The sequence below is a fragment of the Schistocerca serialis genome, chromosome 5 (assembly GCF_023864345.2).
Source record: "Schistocerca serialis cubense isolate TAMUIC-IGC-003099 chromosome 5, iqSchSeri2.2, whole genome shotgun sequence".
In the NCBI taxonomy this organism is placed as follows: Eukaryota; Metazoa; Arthropoda; class Insecta; order Orthoptera; family Acrididae; genus Schistocerca; species Schistocerca serialis.
Window position 1 is genome coordinate 614,196,135 of NC_064642.1, and position 18,322 is coordinate 614,214,456.

At 37.7% G+C, this 18,322-nt stretch overlaps 1 protein-coding gene across 1 annotated transcript in view; it reads left to right on the top strand.

Annotated features, from left to right (window-relative positions):
- Window positions 1-17,389, top strand: part of LOC126481278 (palmitoyltransferase ZDHHC16B) — an 87,772-nt gene extending 70,383 nt beyond the window's left edge. Inside the window, exons 8-9 of the mRNA XM_050104910.1 lie at window positions 6,321-6,442; window positions 16,933-17,389. Of these exons, the coding sequence (XP_049960867.1) occupies window positions 6,321-6,442; window positions 16,933-17,145 (335 nt within the window). The 3' untranslated portion in view covers window positions 17,146-17,389. The remainder of the gene's footprint in view (window positions 1-6,320; window positions 6,443-16,932) is intronic.
- The last annotated feature ends 933 nt before the right edge of the window (window positions 17,390-18,322 follow it).

Sequence of the window (18,322 nt, forward strand, 5' to 3'; positions counted from 1 at the left end):
GCATTTGAATGTATTGGATTATTATTTTGATGACAAGTTTTGAGTTACACTTCATATAGAAGATACTGAAAACCCAATCTCTTGTAGTGCCTTCTTTGTATTGCTTCCTAGTTGTACTAAAGGTATTGTCTGGTTACATGGGTAATTTCTTTCTAAGAGGATTTAGCATGCGGGGTGAAGGTTAGAATATAAAGAAGTATTTTATAATAAGGTTTACAATTATTTCCATATCAAAAATGAATGCAATTGCATTTTTAGTCATAATTTGAAGAAAATTGTGTAGTTTAAAAATAAACCATAGATAAAGTAGATTTCTGGCTTTCTCTATTATTTTGTCTGTTGAAATTTTCTTCTATCATCAGTTGAGTAATGTCACTTCCTTGAGCACTAACCCTGTCAAAACATTACTGGCATGGCTGTTAACCCAAAAAGATGTTACCGACAACAGATTAGTTAATTCTGATTCATACTATATACAAAATAATTTGAACTGGTTGCATTGCTAAGGAGCTATTTTTCATAATGTCCTTGTGCTGTAATAAATTTTATAAAAACTAATGAACTCTGTAACATACTCTTGTACTCTGCTGGAAGAGAAAACTATAGAACCTATGTGTCTGTGGAAATGACAAGCAGACTGAGTGTGTATAAACTCAGATGTGATGTACTTACAAGCTGACCACACTAGTTGAACAAGTTCACAAGATCAGTCTCATTTCCTTCATGTTAAGCCACAAACACAATATTTTCCAATGGAACCCAGTAACATTTCAGTGGAAAACTATCCAGCCTGTGCTGTTGAGTTCACAGATTCTGATTATCCTTTTTGCAATGTAAGGATACAGTTACAGGTCTGAAAACAGTCACTTACTAATACGTCATGTTAAATAGCTCCTTATCAATATGAGCATTACCATTTCTTTTATGTCCAGGTGGTATTACAGGTACGTCTTAAAAGGGGTGTGAGGGGAGAAAAGATACACAATTGGATGCAGATAAATAATGCAGCTGCAAAGAATTGTACACTGAAGCACCGAAGAAGCTGGTATAGGCATGCGTATTCAAATACAGAGATATGTAAACAGGTAGAATATGATGCTGCAGTTGGCAATGCCTATATAAGACAACAAGTGTGCGGCACAGTTGCTCGATCAGTTACTGCTGCTATAATGGCAGGTTATCAAGATTTAAATGAGTTTGAATGTGGTTTTACAGTCAGTGCACATGGGACACAGAATTTCTGAGGTAGCTGCGAAGTGGGCATTTTCCCTTACGACCATTTCACGAGTATACCGTGAATATCAGGAATCCGGTAAAACATCAAATCTCAGACATTGCTGCAGCTGGAAAAAAAATCCTGCAACAACAGGGCCAACGATGACTGAAGAGAATTGTTCAATGTGACAGAAGTGCAACCGTTCCGCAAATTGCTGCAGATTTTATTACTGGGCTATCAACAAGTGTCAGCATGTGAACCATTCAATGAAACATCATCAATATGGGCTTTTAGAGCCAAAGGCCCACTCGTGTACCCTTGATGACTGCGTGACACTAAGCTTTATGCCTTGCCTGTGCCCATCAACACTGACATTGGACTGTTGATGACTGGAAACATGTTGCCTGGTCGGACAAGTCTTGTTTCAAATTCTATTGAATGGATGGACATGTACAGGTATGGAGACAACCTCATGAATCCATGGACACTGCATATCAGCAGAGGACTGTTCAAGCTGGTGGAGGCCCTGTAATGGTGTGGGGCGTGTGCAGTTGGAGTGATATGGGACACCTGATACATCTAGATATGACTCCGACAGGTGGGACATAAGTAAGCATCCTGTCTGATCACTTGCATCCATTCATGTCCTTTGTGCTTTCTGATGGACTTGGGCATTTTCCGCAGGACAATGCAACACCCCACACGTCCAGAATTGCTATAGAGTTCCTCCAGGAACACTCTTCTGAGTTTAATAATTTCTGCTGGACACCATACTCTCCACACATGAACATTATTGAGCATATCTGGGTTGCCTTGTAACTTGCTGTTCAGAAGAGATCTGCACCCCCTCGTACTCTTATGTATTTATGGACAGCCCTGCAGGATTCATGGTGTCAGTTCCCTCCAGCACTACTTCAGACATTAGTAGAGTCCATTCCAAATTGTGTTGAGGCATTTCTGCATGCTTGCGACTGCTCTGAACGATGTTAGGCAGGAGTACCAGTGTCTTTGGTTCTTCAGTGTATTTCATACATTGTATAGTAAGTCTAATATTAGTCTTGAAGAAATGTGAACAAATTTGGAATTTGTCTGTAGATTCATTTATGGCAAAAATCATTAGACAGCAATAAGACAAGTTGATCCAGTAATTTAGGAACTGAATTGACCTACATAAAGAAAATCTGCTATTGTTAAGGATGATTTCAAAGACTTCATTAAACTATATATAAATAATACTAGTCACTGACATTTCATCGTCATTTGGGCTAGATATTTTCAGAGATGAATTGGCAATGTGTCTCCTGGGATTGAAACAATAATTTAATTTTTTTATAAGAATAAACCACCATTTGACTGTATATTACTGTATTTTTCTTCTGTACTGTTTAGATTTCAGCTTTTATGCCGTTATCAAGTACAGTGCTAAAATTTCTTGATAATGGCATAAAAGAAAAAATTTAGATAGTAAGAAGAAAAATACAGTAATATAAAGGCAGATGATGGTTTATTAAAAAAAAAAAAAACTGCATGACTGTGACTCAGCACCATCAAAAACTTTTTTTCAGTAGTGAATAGTTCTATATATTGATCATTGCCTCTCAGATCAAAAGGAACTGTTTGTAATTATAAATATACCTTCATCAGCAATTAAAAAAGGAGGGAATAATGTAAGAAGAGCCTTAAGAATCAAAAATGCCTTTAAAAATAATTTACTGATTGACTCTGCACTATGTTGTTGTGCTGCTGATCATTCTATCTAAATTAGCTATGTGTAATAAATATCCGCTAAGAACATCAAATCATTTTAGAACTACTTAAGATGTGTCAAATGAACTGAAGTAAGAGCATCTGCTTTACACTGCATAAATAAGTTTTGTCTGGTTCTGAATATAGATTGATTTTTGGTGACCCCACATCTTGTAATCTGTAGCACGGATTTGGAATTCGCAAATTTCCTTCATTGATGTAGCGTGCACCAAACATATGGTACATCACCTCCTCATTGTACAGTGAACTAGCAACTTTGGCAACTATTTCTAAGATTTCAGTAATGTTTATCCATGAAACGACAAATAAGTTGTGTTAAAATAGTATCTGCTTGGTGAAGAATATCCAGGTGAAAAAGAGGAGATGTCTGTAGTGTTAAGTTAAACTTTTGGTAACAGGTTGTGGTTTTTATTCCAATCCAATTTGTACAAAGTTGCCAGCCAACAAGTCTTAATTTAAAGAGAACCATTCTTCAACAGTAAAATACTACTCACCTGCAGAACCTATGAAATGTCTATAAATTTTTGCTCTGCCCGCACCCGCGCCCGCGCCCTGTAATAACTTCATTAATATATCAGAGTGAAATATAAATATTACCAATCTTGAATCAGAAAAGTGAGTTCTATTGGTAGCAGGTATAGCAGGCACTGTTGAATTTCTGTGTGTTGCCTCTCTCTCTCTCTCTCTCTCTCTCTCTCTCTCTCTCTCTCTCTGGAGCCCGCACCCGCGTGTGACCTTTCCTGTTTTCTATAATTTTGTGGCCGGCCGGAGTGGCCGTGCGGTTCTAGGCGCTACAGTCTGGAACTGAGCGACCGCTACAGTCGCAGGTTCGAATCCTGCCTCGGGCATGGATGTGTGTGATGTCCTTAGGTTAGTTAGGTTTAATTAGTTCTAAGTTCTAGGCGACTGATGACCTCAGAAGTTAAGTCGCATAGTGCTCAGAGCCAAATCTATAATTTTGTGTCTTTAGTAGTAGTGGTGGTGGTGGTGGTGGTGGTAGGTAGGTAGGTAGGTAGGTAGGTAGGTAGGTAGGGGGGGGGGGGGAAGAGAGAGAGAGAGAGAGAGAGAGAGAGAGAGAGAGAGAGAGAAGGCAACACACAGAAATTCAACAGTACCTGCTATAGCTGCTACTAATAGAACTCACTTTTCTGATTCAAGATTGGTAATATTTGTGTTTCATTCTGATATTTTAATGAAGTTATTACAGTATATGAAATAACAATAATATGGAAGGGATACATTGCCACTTACCACATAGAGCAAGCATTGAGTTACTGACAGGCACAGTGAAAAGAATTTTTAAAATATTCAGCTTTCAGACTACGTCCTTTATCAGAAGTTGGAAATTTACTCGTGTGTACCTGGCCACTTATGTCTCTAGGCACTAAGGTTCAGTCTAGTCCATCCTGGATTTTCTTTTGTTTTATTGAGGTATATGTTGAGTTAGTTTTTAAGGTATTACAGGAATACTGTTTGTCTTAGTAAAAGTATGAACCCCACATGCATTGTTACTACAAGGGTAGTTTGAAAAGTTCTCGGAATCACCATGAGAGGTCAGTGCTAGCGCAACGAGTTGTTCATGTGATATTCATTGGACTGTTGCCTGTAAACACGAGCCACATCAGTACTCTGTGACGGTGATGTGGCCCTGTTGTTCCCGCGTAGTGATTTGCAAAGATGGAAAAAAATCGATATTTGAGCAGTGATTAAGTACTTCCTAAAGAAAGGTAAGAAAGCAGAGGACATTCATGCCGATTTCCAGAATACGCTGGGGGACTCTGCTCTTTCATTTTCTACTGTTGCCAAGTGGACAAATGAATTTAAATTTGGCCAGGAGAGCTTACATGATGATCTGCGCAGTGGTCAGCCAAGATGTGTCACTAATCCAGAAAAAATTGCAAATGTGCACAAAATGGTCATGGAGGATTGCTGATTGAAAGTGTATGAAATTGCTCCCACTTGCCAGATGTCATCTGAAAGGGTATATCACATTTTAACTGAAGAATTAGAAATGAAAAAATTATCTGCAAGATGGGTGCCTCGACTCTTGATGCTGGATCAAAAACGCAGGGAATGGACATATCGGAACAATGTTTGGCCAGTTTTAGGAGAAACGAACAAGATTTTTTTGCACTGGTTTGTGACCAGAAATGAAACTTGGATGCACTACTGGACCCCAGAGACAAAACAACAGTCAAAGCAGTGGAAACATGCTGATTCTCCACCACCAAAGAAAGCAAAGACAGTTCCTTCAGCGGGAGAGGTCCTAGCGTCAGTGTTCTGGGATGTGAAGGGTTTCTGTTTGTAGATTATCTCTCCACTGGACAAACAATTACTGGGGAATACTATGCTAAACTCATGGACAAATTGCAACAAAAGATACGCTAAAAAAGGCCAGTTTTAGCAAGGAAGAAAGTCATCTTCCACCAAGAAAATGCTCGCCCATACACGTGCCATCGCCAAGGCAAAATGACACGAACTAAAATATGAACTGTTGCCACACCCACCTTATTCACCTGATATGGCTCTGTCAGACTTCCATCTCTTCCCAAAACAGAAAATTTTTGTTGGTGGACAAGGATTCATTTCAAACAAAGAATTGATAGCCGGATTTGACAACTGCTTTGCAGGCCTGGGGGAAACTCATTTTTGAGAAGGGATCAAGGCACTGGAACATTGTTGGACCAAGTGCATTAATCGACAAGGAGGTTACTTTGAAAAATAAAAAATGTTTCAGTGATGTAAGTACTTTTTTCTCTTCCGTTCAGAGAACTTTTCAAACCACCCTCATATCATCAGCAGTTTGACATCCACTGCTAAATGAAGGTCTCTGCAAGACTTTCCCTGCCATTATGGTCTTAATCTGTATCCATCCATGCTCCCCTACATGACTTCTAAAGTTGCGAAGCTATCTTCAGTTAAGTTGTCCCAGTCCTTTCTTATCTCTTAGAATCCATCAAAGAATTCCAGGGTCCATCTACCAGTGATTTTTTGATTGTATGTCTCCGTCCACCTCAATTTCATCAATAGCTGTCATATTTATGGCTTGCACTACAGTCTGCACCCTGCTGTATTTCTATCCGTCCTGTCTCTCTTACTAATTTCCAACGTTCACTTCTCCATTGCTTACTAAGAAACCCTCAGTCTTTGAATAATCCCCCCCCAATAAAAATTTGTCTTTTACTACAATGTAATTGTCCTCTTTCTATCTCCATCTCACTGCATTCCTCCCCCTCTCTCCCTTCCCTTGTCACACATCATATCCCTTATATGCAGCTAATATTTTAAGCGGATAATTTTATAATATTTCTTAAATTTGATATTTCATTGCATATAGGTGTGCTGATTGCACTTGGCTCACTAATGATGTGGCATGCACGACTAATAACAAGAGGAGAAACAAGTATTGAGGCGCACATCAATAAACAGGAGACAAAGAGGTTAGCTGCACTCAATAAGGTAACTCATCATTGTTAGAAATGTAAACTAGATTATAACTTTGTGTAAAGCATATGTAGGAGACACCACTGTTTCATAAATTAATTAAAATGAACATGAGTGAAAGATACTGTGTGTGTCATACTTATTTTATTAAAATAAACTGTTGCTGGCTAATGAAGACATTTTTCACTTGGTTTGCATTTACATTTATATTTCATGTTTAAGTACCCTCTTAACCATGTTGGATGTTGGTGTTTTCTTCACTTTGTCTTAACATAACCTTCACATTTTATATTTAATTGCTCAAGAAGAAAGAAGCAACTGTGTCAACCCTCAAGTGCTGTATTTTATGGTTGTGAGATACTGAATAGATGATCCTGTGTATAAACAGCTAATAAACTGTAACACACAATATCTGTCAGTAGAGCTTAAAATCTGTTTCTATCTGTGAAATAAATGCCTGATGATCTGCTCTTATTAGAAAACCATAATAATTATTTTAATAAAAAACTTTTTAATATAACACATTTTTAAAATGGACTAAAAAATATAAAATAATTTCTCCTAGCCATATACAAATTTCTAACACCATAAAAATAGTCCTGGAAATTTATACTTGTGGATTTGTAATAGCTGTGACAATACTTGCAGAATTTAAAGTGGAAAAACACGTGTTGTATACAGTAGTAATAGTAAGGAGGTGAATATTCACATATCAATAAAGTATTGCATGTGCCCCACATTTTTCATTTTAAATTCTACAAGTATTTTCACATCTCTTAAAAATTCACAAGCACAAATATTCAGGAATATCTGTATGGATTTAGGAATCTGTATGAAGCTGGGAGAGTTTATTTTTATTCTTTTCAATCCATTTTAAAAATGTGTTATGTAAAATGTTTTTTATTTAAATAATTATTTTCTGCTTTTTAGTTTTGTGCATTTGAAATCTTGTAGTAAATTTCAAACCATGTTGACATTACAACAGACATGAGTGGTAAATTCCAAGCTTATTTCAGTTTTTCTTCATCCTAGTCAACCAATACATTGCTTCCTCATACAGTTATGTCATGGAAACACCTCCAAATGCAAAAATTAAAAAAAAAATCAACGTATATGGAGACTTAACAGCAATTGTTCCACTATAAAACATTTGTAAGTGGAACAGTAAAAGGGGGAATAGCAGTGGTACACAAAGAATCCTCTGCACACCCCAGACAAATATGTTAGTTAATATTGCATTGTCATCTGGTTCTGTGCTATTCTGAAAGTTTTATCAGAACTACTGATAGCCTTGGAAGAGCCATCTCATGAGCAAGATGTATGAAACAGGTAAAATACGAAGCCTATTCAAAACGTTCTAGAACATTCTGGAACATTTGTAAGTTCGCAGCAGTGGTTTGTTGGAGCGAAATGTGGTTGGCATCCCTGCACACACCTGTGTTGTATGTGTAACTGCCAGAAGTTTCATTGATGTATGTCTGTTAGTTATTGTTCAGTGCTGTATTGAGTAGAACATTGTGGCACACAGTTTGTGAATTTCAAGATTGCAGAGTTAGAGGAGCAATGCATATGCATTAAATTTTGTTTGAAACTCAAGAAAACCTTTACAGAGACACACTATGATGCAGGAAGCCTACAGTGATGAGAGCTCAAGCCATACTCGGTGTTACGAATGGTTCACATAGTTTAAAAATGGCCAGATGGAAGTTCAAGGTGAACCTCATTTAGAATGCCCTTCAACATCGGCTGGTGACGCTCATGTTAGGAACGTCAAATTGTACATGCCAATCAAAGACTGACTGACTGAGAGATTGCAGAAGAATGTAACATATCAGTTGGACCGTGTCATGAAATTCTGACACAGCACATTGGAATGCATCATGTTATCGCCAAGTTTGTCCCATGGCTCATGAGTCAAGACGAGAAAGACTTTCACCTTGCAATCTGTGAAGGGTTTTTGGATCATGCAAATGAAAATAAGAGGTTTCTTAAGAGAATCATAACTGGTGATGTCTTCACAATGGGTCGGGAAACATTCTCCAAGACCAAAAAAAGCTTATTATGCTTATCCATTACGGATATTTTAGAACCGTGACTGTATAATGAATGTAAATAAGTTATAAAGAACTGCAACCAGTCACTTTTTTGAATAATTATGTTTTATTCCATGAACCGGTTTTCGAACCTTTTCAGGTTCATCTTCAGATGGTTTCAGGAAGTTACATCATTACTGCTGGCATAATGCGGGGTGCTGGCCCTATGACAAACAGATGGGTCACACTTTAATGTATCACCATAACTATAGCTTATCTGTTGATATGGATGTAAATCTAGTTTTTACTTACTGCGACAGTATAGGTGGCTTTTTTCGATTAGTGTCCATCTGTCTGCCTCCATTTTGATATCCAGTAGTTATATCAGTACACACACTTCCACACAAACTATATTAATTTACACTCTGATACCAAGACTTTTCCAGCACCCAGCATGCGCTTTACAACTGTTGCTTGTAACAAAGATCTTGACAGAAAGATATGGCATAGGCCTACTTTGTACATAGATGTAATTTGTTGTTCTTTACATGTATTAAAGTCGATATAAGGGCAAGTATTTTAATCACAGTGGTGATAACATGAGAGCACAAGATAAAATAAATAAATAAATAAATTACTATAAGAACAAACTTCAGATGATCTGATATCATATTTCTGTTTGTATATTACAGACATTATTGGCATTAATATGAATACGCAGGAATCAATAATACAGAGTTATGGATGCAGCTGTGTGTGTGACTAGGTCCTTTATATTTAAATTAATAACAAATCTTCAGATGAACTGTTGACTTATTTCTGCTGTTATGTTAACATGATGTGGGGTATTATCAAGAGTAGATTCTGTTTATTTTAGCTAAAGGTATATGTATAAAAGTTATAGTGATTGTAATGGACTAAAGCTGTTTGTATGGCTGTACACTTTATATTTAAAACATCATGGACAAAAGTTCTTAAACTGTTGACTTACTTTCATTCTTACATTAGAGTGATCTGGAATATTGGTAAAGGCAGCTTCTGTTTGTTCCAGCTAGAATTAATATGTATAAAAGTACTGATTTATGTTAGCAGTAGAGGGCTTTAACATGTAGAAATATAGTACGGGCTTTATTCTGTGGTAGGATATTACGCTGACACCAGTGTAGTTAGGATGTAAGGAGAGGGAGGGGGGAGGTCGTTTGGAGGGGGGGGGGGGAGGGGGAGCCAGTGTAGGGTTCATTGTTTGATTACTTGTTTTGATCTAGTAGATCTTCAAAGTTCTGAAGGAAAAATTTGTTTCTCAGTTCAATTTGATCATTGAGTAGGTAGTCAGGTGCTGTATTTGTGTAGATAAATATTTAAATTTCTTCATGAAGGTCAAGTATTGTGCCTTTGTTGGCAAAATGGAGTATTTGGAGATTCTGTTCTATGTTGGTTGCAGAATGATTGTGTTGGGCAAGATGTGAGGCAAAGCTGGACTTGTTCAGGTTGTTAAGACAGAGTGCATCTATGTGTTCTTTAAATCTCGTTGTGGAGCGTCTACCAGTTTGTCCAATGTAGAAGCTTGGACATGAGTTGCAAATGAGCTTGTACACACCTGACTTTTGACACTGTTGTATAGTGGTATTGGTGCTGTGTGTGATTTTATTTTGTATTATGTTGTTAGTGAAGAAACTTATTTTTATGTTGTATGTCTTGAAGAGGTTGGCAATTTGGTGAGAAATCTTCCCTAGGAAATGCAGGCTAATAAATGTGATTTTCTTGTTTGTGGGTGGTTGTTCAGCAGTTGGTTGATTTAATTTTGCTGTATGGATTAGTTTATATTTATTGCAGGGTTGTACCCATTGGTGGATGCAATTGATTTAATAATTTCTGTTTCTTTTTGTCTTTCACTTCTGTCCATTGGGATTTTAAGCATGCGATTACCCATTGTTCTGAAGAATGCTTTTTTTTATGTTGGTCTGGATGGCAAGAGGATTTGTGTATGGTAAAATTGGTGGTTGTTGGCTTTCTGAAAATTTGAAATTTATATTTCTGATTTTTATTTGAGATTGTTAGATCAAGATAGTTAATGCCTTCTGGTGTTTCATGTTCTACTGTGAATTGGATTTTATTTTATGTATTTTATTAAGTTCTTTGGCTAGGCTATCTGTTTCTTCTGTTGTTCCATTGAACAGAATATGTGTGTCGTCAACATAGCGTTTGTAATAAAGCAGCTTATCTTTTAGTTGGGTTTGGGACCTAAAAAAGTTGTTTTCAAGGTTATTGATATATATGTCTGCTAGCAAGCCTGCAAGACTACTTACCATTGCCAGTCCATCTTCCTGAATGTAAGACTTGTTGTTGAACAGGAAGTAGTTGTGTGACAATATAAGCTACAGCATCTCTATGAGTTCATAGATTTCAGCTCTACCCATTGTCCCATGTTTGAGTAAGTTATTTCTTATTAAACTATTTGTTTCCTTGACAGGTATGTTTGTATATAGGTTTACTATGTCAAGAGATGCAAATTTAGCTGTGACTAGGATGGGAATATCTTTTATACTATTGATGAGCTCATAATTGTTTTTAATGGAGCAGTTATTTTCAAATACATATGCCTTGCGGATAATATCATCAAGTTTTTTGGTTATTTTACAGCTTGGGCTATTGATAGAGTTCACAATGGGACATATTGGACATTCTGGTTTGTGGATCTTAGACTGTGATCTCAGTTTTGTTGCTGATGGGTTATCACTATACAGTGCTTGCTTCTAATGGTGCCAACAAGAAGTTGCAGTTTTTAAGCAACTTTTTATCATGGAATGTAACTTCCTGAAACCATCTGAAGATGAACCTGAAAAGGTTTGAGAACCGGTTCATGGAATAAAACATAATTATTCAAAAAAGTGACTGGTTGCAGTTCTGTATAACTTATTTACATTCAAAAAAATCTTGTCAGGTCAAGTCAAATGTCAAAGCCATGCTGACAGTTTTCTTTGACTTTGAAAGATGAATTCATGCCACAGGGACAAACTGTTAATTGATGGTACTATCAGGGCATGTTGCAACACCTGCGAGAAAATGTGAAAAGGAAACTGCCTGAAATGTGGCTAGATAATTCATGGCTCTTGCATCACGATAATGCACCCGCACATTCATCCCAGTTGGTGTGTGACTACTGCAGAAAAAACGAAATCACTGTGCTGTGTCATCCTTCGTTCTTTCCAGGCCTTGCTCCTGCAGACTTTCTTTTATTTCTGGAGTTGAACACCCCATTGAAAGGATGAAGATTTGCAATGATAGGTGAGATAAAATAAAATTCGCAGATGGCACTTCACACGATTCAGCAAGAGGCACACACAGATTCCTTCCAAAAGTGGAAATGGGATTTGGAGCAGAGTATCAATTGCATAGGAGAGTATTTTGAAGGCAACCATGCAAAATAAGTAAAAGATAGGAATAGAAAAATTTTGTGGACAAAGTTCTGGAATTTATTGAACAGGCCTTGTACTCTTAGATTTCAAAAATAATATAATAATTCCAATTCCAAAGAATGCAGGTGCTGACAGGTGGGAGAATTACCGAACTATTAGTTTAACAAGTCATGGTCACAAAATACTAACACAAATTCTTTCCAGAAGAATAGAAAAACTGGTAGAAGCCAACCTTGGGGAAGATCAGTTTTGACTCCGGTTAAATGTAAGGACATTGAAGGCACTAGTGACCCTATGACTTGTCTTAGAAGAAAGGTTAAGGAAAGGCAAACCTACATTTATAGCATTTGTAGACTTAGCAAAGCTTTTGGCAGGGTTGACTGAAACACTCTTTTTGAATTTCTGATGTTGCAGGACTAAAATACAGGAAGTGAAATGCTATTTACAACTTGTACAGAAACCAGACGGCAGTTATGAGAGCCGAGGGGTGTGAAAGGGGAGCAGTGATTGAGAAGGGAGTGAGACAGGATTGTAACCTATCCTTGATGTTATTCAATCTGTTCAGTGAACAAGCAGTGAAGGAAACCAAAGAAAAATTTGGAGTAGAAATTAAACTCCAGAGAGAATAAACAAAAACTTTGAGGTTTGTTGATATCATTGTAATTCTGTCAGAGGCTTGCAAGAGCAGTTGAGTGGAATTGACAGTTTCTTGAAAACTGTATATAAAATGAACGTCAACAAAATCAAAACAAGTATAATAGGATGCTGAGGGCATTAGATTAGTAAATGAGTCTTTGAAAGTAGTAGATGAGTTTTGATATTTGGGCAGCAAAATAACTACTGGGTGAAGTACAGAGAACATAAAATGTAGACTGGTAGTGGGAAAGAAAGCATTTTTGAAGAAGAGAAATTTGTTAACATTGACTGTAGATTTACATATGAGAGAGTCTTTCTTGAAGGCATTTGTATGGATCCATATATGGATGCGAAACATGGACGATAAACTGTTTATATGAGAAGAGAAACCTTCAAAATGTGGTGTTACAGAAGAATTGTTGAAGATTAGATGGGCAGATCATGTAACTAATGTGGAAGTAGTGACTGGAATTGAGGAGAAAAGATATCTGTGGGGCAACCTAACACATTCTGATCACCATTTAGTATTGGAGGGAAGTGTAGGGTGTAAAAAAACCATAGAGGGAGACTAAGAGATGAATACAGTTAGCAGCTTCAGAAGGGTGTAAGTTGCAATATTTATTCAGTGATGAAGAGTCTTGCACAGGATAGAGTGGCGTGGAGATCTGCATTGAATCAGTTCAGACTGAAGACATCATCAATACCAGGAGCAACAAGATTTGGTCACAGGGTGTGAATGTACTTTATCAATTATTTTATCAAATAAATATGTATTCATATTAAATAAACTGATCTGTGAATATGTATAACTGCTTCCATTTCAGTAACACTTCAGTTATGCTTAATAGTCATATTGTGATTGCTTCTCAGTTTTGGTTATTGATAACTTGATACCAGTGTCTGAGTTTAATTTGTACACCACAGCTTCCAGCACTGAAGATGATCACTATGTGCTCAAAAGTCGATTCTGCTATCAATAAAATATCAATATTACAGCCAATGCTGACCTTCCTTGTAATTTAATATTGCAACTTGTTAGTCAGTTGCCCTTTTTGAAGATTCAGGCATCCAGTATTTGGGTTCCTGCATTCATGTTAAACATTATGTTGTGTGATTTATGGTTAACAAAGATGCCCTTATGGGCTAGTGGTATCTGTATCTCATAGTGAAGAGATGATTTTGGCAGTGGTTACTCACATGTTGCCATCTGCCATTGAAATACTGAGCCAGCTGTTGAACTGAAACTTGCCTATCTGTTAAGAGAACTGAGACAAATAAAGATGGTTGTCCATCACAATTCACTGATTAGGAAAGGTATTTCACTGTAGTGCTGACAAGGATTGTAAACAGCGGATGTGTCGATACCAGGGCATAAAGGCATTGCGAATTGCATTCTTTGTGCTCAGTTGGCCAATAACTATACCTTGCAGACAGACATGTGAACAATATATGTAGATGTGATGGGATGTGTAGTTGGGCTCAAAGAAGCTGGGTGGAGTAATCTGCAAATTCCTCGATATTTGAATAGGAGTGACGCCACTATTCTACGATGTAGGTAGGAATTGGTAAGCCATGGCTGAACTATGTCGAGAAGGAAGATGTCAACCTAGTCAAATGTCAGAATTTGGGGCCCGAGCAATGGTTGGAGAGGCACTCGGAGCCCTGGATTCATCATAATCATCAATATGACATGCAACTGGTGCTTCAGTGAACACAAGGAGCAATAATAGGCAGCTCACAGAAAGGGGCTGAGTTCATGACGCCCCTTGTGCCGACTACCATTGACTTCTGTACATAAACAAGGCCGTTTGCAGTTGTTTGGGGTGCATTCAGCGTGGAATCTCATTGACTGAAGTAGAATTGTCTTCAGTGATGAATCTCGCTTCGAACTGAGTACCAATAACCAGCGAAGAGGTGTATGGAAGTGCCCTGAACAGCAGTGGGACTCCAACCTGATTGTCACCCGCCATACAGCCTGACAGCCAGGAGTGGTGATTTGGTGTGTCATTTCATGTCATAGCAGAACCCCTTGGTTGTCATCTGCAACCCCCTTACAAAAAGTGGTACATCAGTATTATTCTACACCCTGTTTTGTTGTCTTTCATGGCTAGCCATCCTGTGCTTACTTTTCAGCGAGATAATGCACTCCTGCACGCGGTGAGAGATTTTACTGTTTGTCTTCCTCCTTGCCAAATTCTTCCTTGGCCAGCCAGGTCAATGGCTCTCTCCCCAACTGAGAATGTTTGGAGCAGTATGGGCAGGTCCCTCAAACCAGCTCCAGATTTTGACTATCCAATGAGCCATTGTTTTTGATTGTGTATTAGTGAAAATGGAAAATGTTCTAAGTGCCAAATGTGACACACGTCAGGAGAATGAAAAAAACAATGTATCTCTGTTTGTGCATAACTGGTTTGTATCAAGAAATTGAGATGATGATCTAGTATCACAAAATTATGCTGCTCAGCACATCAGCACGTAATGAGACATGCTAGAATGTTCTTAATAAAGTATTTATTTTTTGAGTGCTGTACCAAGAAACTGTCTGGCAGCCACTATTAATAATGCTGTTTATTTACACAGATAGCGCTGTTACTGGTTGTGGACAGACAGGTTCATGTTTATGTTGCATTTGTTGTTGTTTACATTAGTTGTCAACAAGTAATGTAAACGACAACAGATGTAATATAAACATGAACGATTGTCTGAAGATGAACCAGTTGGTCCAAAACTGGTAATAACATTTTTTAAAGTAAATAGCATTATTCATAGTAGTTATTTGTTGTTTCCTTCTTTGCAAGGATCATCTTGTATGTTATACACTGCCACGATATCAAAAATGTCAGTATTCAACAAAATAGTGGCAAGTAAATTTTTGTTCCTGGTACCATTGATATTGAACCACTAAGTTTTGTTTGTGATAATACAAGTACAGAAATACAGCATTAAGTTTTTAACCACGACTCGACACTGTCTACTAATGCATATTTGAAAGACTTTCCCCATGGTTTGTCACTAGTATAAAGTCTGTGGACATTCAACAGACAACTGAGAACACAATAGCACTGAAAGAATCATTTTTTCTGGAAATCATGAAACATACACTATCTGATAAAATATATCCAGACAAACGTAAAGCAGGATTAACCACTAGATGTCACAAAATGCAGACCTTCCAGTACAAAAGGAGGCTAGGAGTATTGCGTTGTCAGTAGAGAAGCAGTAACGGCAGAATGAATTGGCCGGGCAGCTCAGTAACTTAAAAAGGCAACTAGTGAGTGGATGTCACCTGAGCAAAAAATCCATAAGGAACGTGTCAACCCTTGTAAAGCTGCCAAAGTCAACTTTGATGATGTGGTTATGAAGTGTGCAGCAGAACAGCAGCAGCTAAACCAAGACCAGACAGACCATATATACTGATAACAGGGACCAATGAGTGTTGTGGAAGTTGTTTTAAAATACCACATGAAATCAGTGGAAGGAATCACAAATAATCTTCAAAGTGCTACCAGCAGTGCAGCTAGTAAAATGACAGTGCATAGGGAATAAGAAGAATGAAGTTCAGTGGTCAAGCAGCTCCTAATAAGCCACTCACTTCTATAAGTGCTAAGTGAGACTCGAGGTGGTGTAAAGAGCAACACCACTGAAAAAAAGTACTTTGTAGTGAGGAATCCTGCTATATCCTGTGGTATTCTGATGGGAGGGCTTGGGTTTGGCAGATTCTTGGAGAACATTACCTACCATAATGTGTAGTGCCAGCAGTGAAATATGGAGAAGGTGGTATTATGGTATGCTTTTCTTGGTTGGGGTACAGTCCCATTATTGCACTTAAGAAAATACTTTGTATGTAAAGATATGAATACATTTTACAGTGTACAGTGCATGGTAGAAGAACAGTCCGGAGATGGTGATTGATTATATCAGCATGACAACGAACCCTGTCCTAAAGCAACATCTGTGAGGCAGTGGTCTGTGGACTGTGAGGCAGTGGTCTGTGGACAGTAACATTCTTGAAATGGATTGGCCTGTCCAGAGTCCCGACCTGAATCTGATGGAACAGCTTTGGGATGAGTCAGAACATCGATTTTGCTCAAAACCCCAGCTTCTTGAAGAATGGACTGCTTTCCTCCAGACATTCAGCAACCTCATGAAAAGTATACACAGCAGATAGTGTAAAAGACAATGACCTTATTCTTATGTTACTCACATTTCATTTTCTGTACCTTTCTTTGTTTCGAATAATTAGACTCATAAGTTATTATTAGTTTCAAAATTTTATTATGGAGATGACCTCTTGTTAGCCATGCTATATATTTCAACAACTCTTTCAGGAAATGTGCAGCATGAACTGGATTATAAGAAATATATAGTGTTGGTCTGTTGCAGCAACATACAATTCTGTATAATTTTGTTTGGTTTCTAGGTGTACAAAAATCCTTACAATTTTGGTCCACGAAGGAACTGGAGATACTTCTTGGGAATGGTAAGAGGCAGAGGGTGGCGACATGTCCTCCTGCCCTCAAGTCACAAACCATTAGGTGGTGGATTGACATGGCGTTCAGTACACTCAGACTCTGAGCACGATAGTGATGATGATGATGGTGATAATGGATTATCGTATACCAAAGATCCATAAATTTGATAATTTTAATAAGCTGTTTGGATACCAAAGAAAAGTGTATTCTTAACTTTGAAATGGAACATTATCTTTTTTATTCAGTGAACAATGACCAAGTGCTATTTATATTTATTACAAAATAAATTGCAAAAAGGATGTTGTTTTGTACAATTCAAATTTTTTAATCTATGCACAATAAAATGAGAAGTCTTTCAGTATTTGGTTATTGTGTATTCAGATAAGTGACTCCACATAATAAAGGAGCTAAGCATTTGTGAATTCACACCTTCACACTGTATAATTTATTCATATTGAATAAAGAATTTTACAGTTTTCATTTTAATACTGCTTGTTTCTCATTTTTGCAACACAATACATTCTCCATCAGTACCTTGTTATGCACTGACACTTGATGGCGTGGCATACCGATGTATAGTTGGGTTACATATCACTAAGGTGAATTAAATGTGGTATACCAAAAAGACATCTTAGAGAGAGTAGGTTCCTTTAAATGGCAGTGTGCTGCCCACGTTGCAAGAAGAAAAGACAACAGATGGATGAAGCTAGTACCGGAGTGGAGTCCAAGAGAGCACCGGAGGCCTAGAGGAAGACCACCAGACAGATGGGACAAAGACATCGAGAAGATCACTGGTAACACCTGGCAGAGAACTGCCCAAGACCGTCCCACTTGGAGAAGACTGCTGAAAGCCTACCTGAATCCACGACTCGAAGATGCCTCATCTTCTAATGATTGAATTGGCTGATGATGATGATGATGATGATGATGATGATGGTGATGATGATGAACAAAAAGAAATGTAATATAGAAGTATAAAAACTGACTTCAATTGTTGAAGTCTAAGGTTTAAAAAAGTGCTCTGATGTTTTTTTTATATAAGGTAAGATCTGTAACATCAATGTTTTTTCATTTGGTGTGTAATGGTACCATTCTGTAGCTGTACAGAGTCCCTTCCAAACAGTCTTTTACCCAGTTGCTTCAATGATAATTTTTACCTTATTTTTCTTGTACGGTTGGCTTTCCAGAATTCTGTTGGTGCAGTGGATCTGCTATGCATTGTCACCAACACTTGCCATGTGACTTCTTCTCTGTCTGGACAAGGTCAAGGGCTGGAAGAGGGCTTTGTAGTATTCAATCTGTGGGGGAGGGAAGTGATGTAACTGCTTTTTAAGTAAC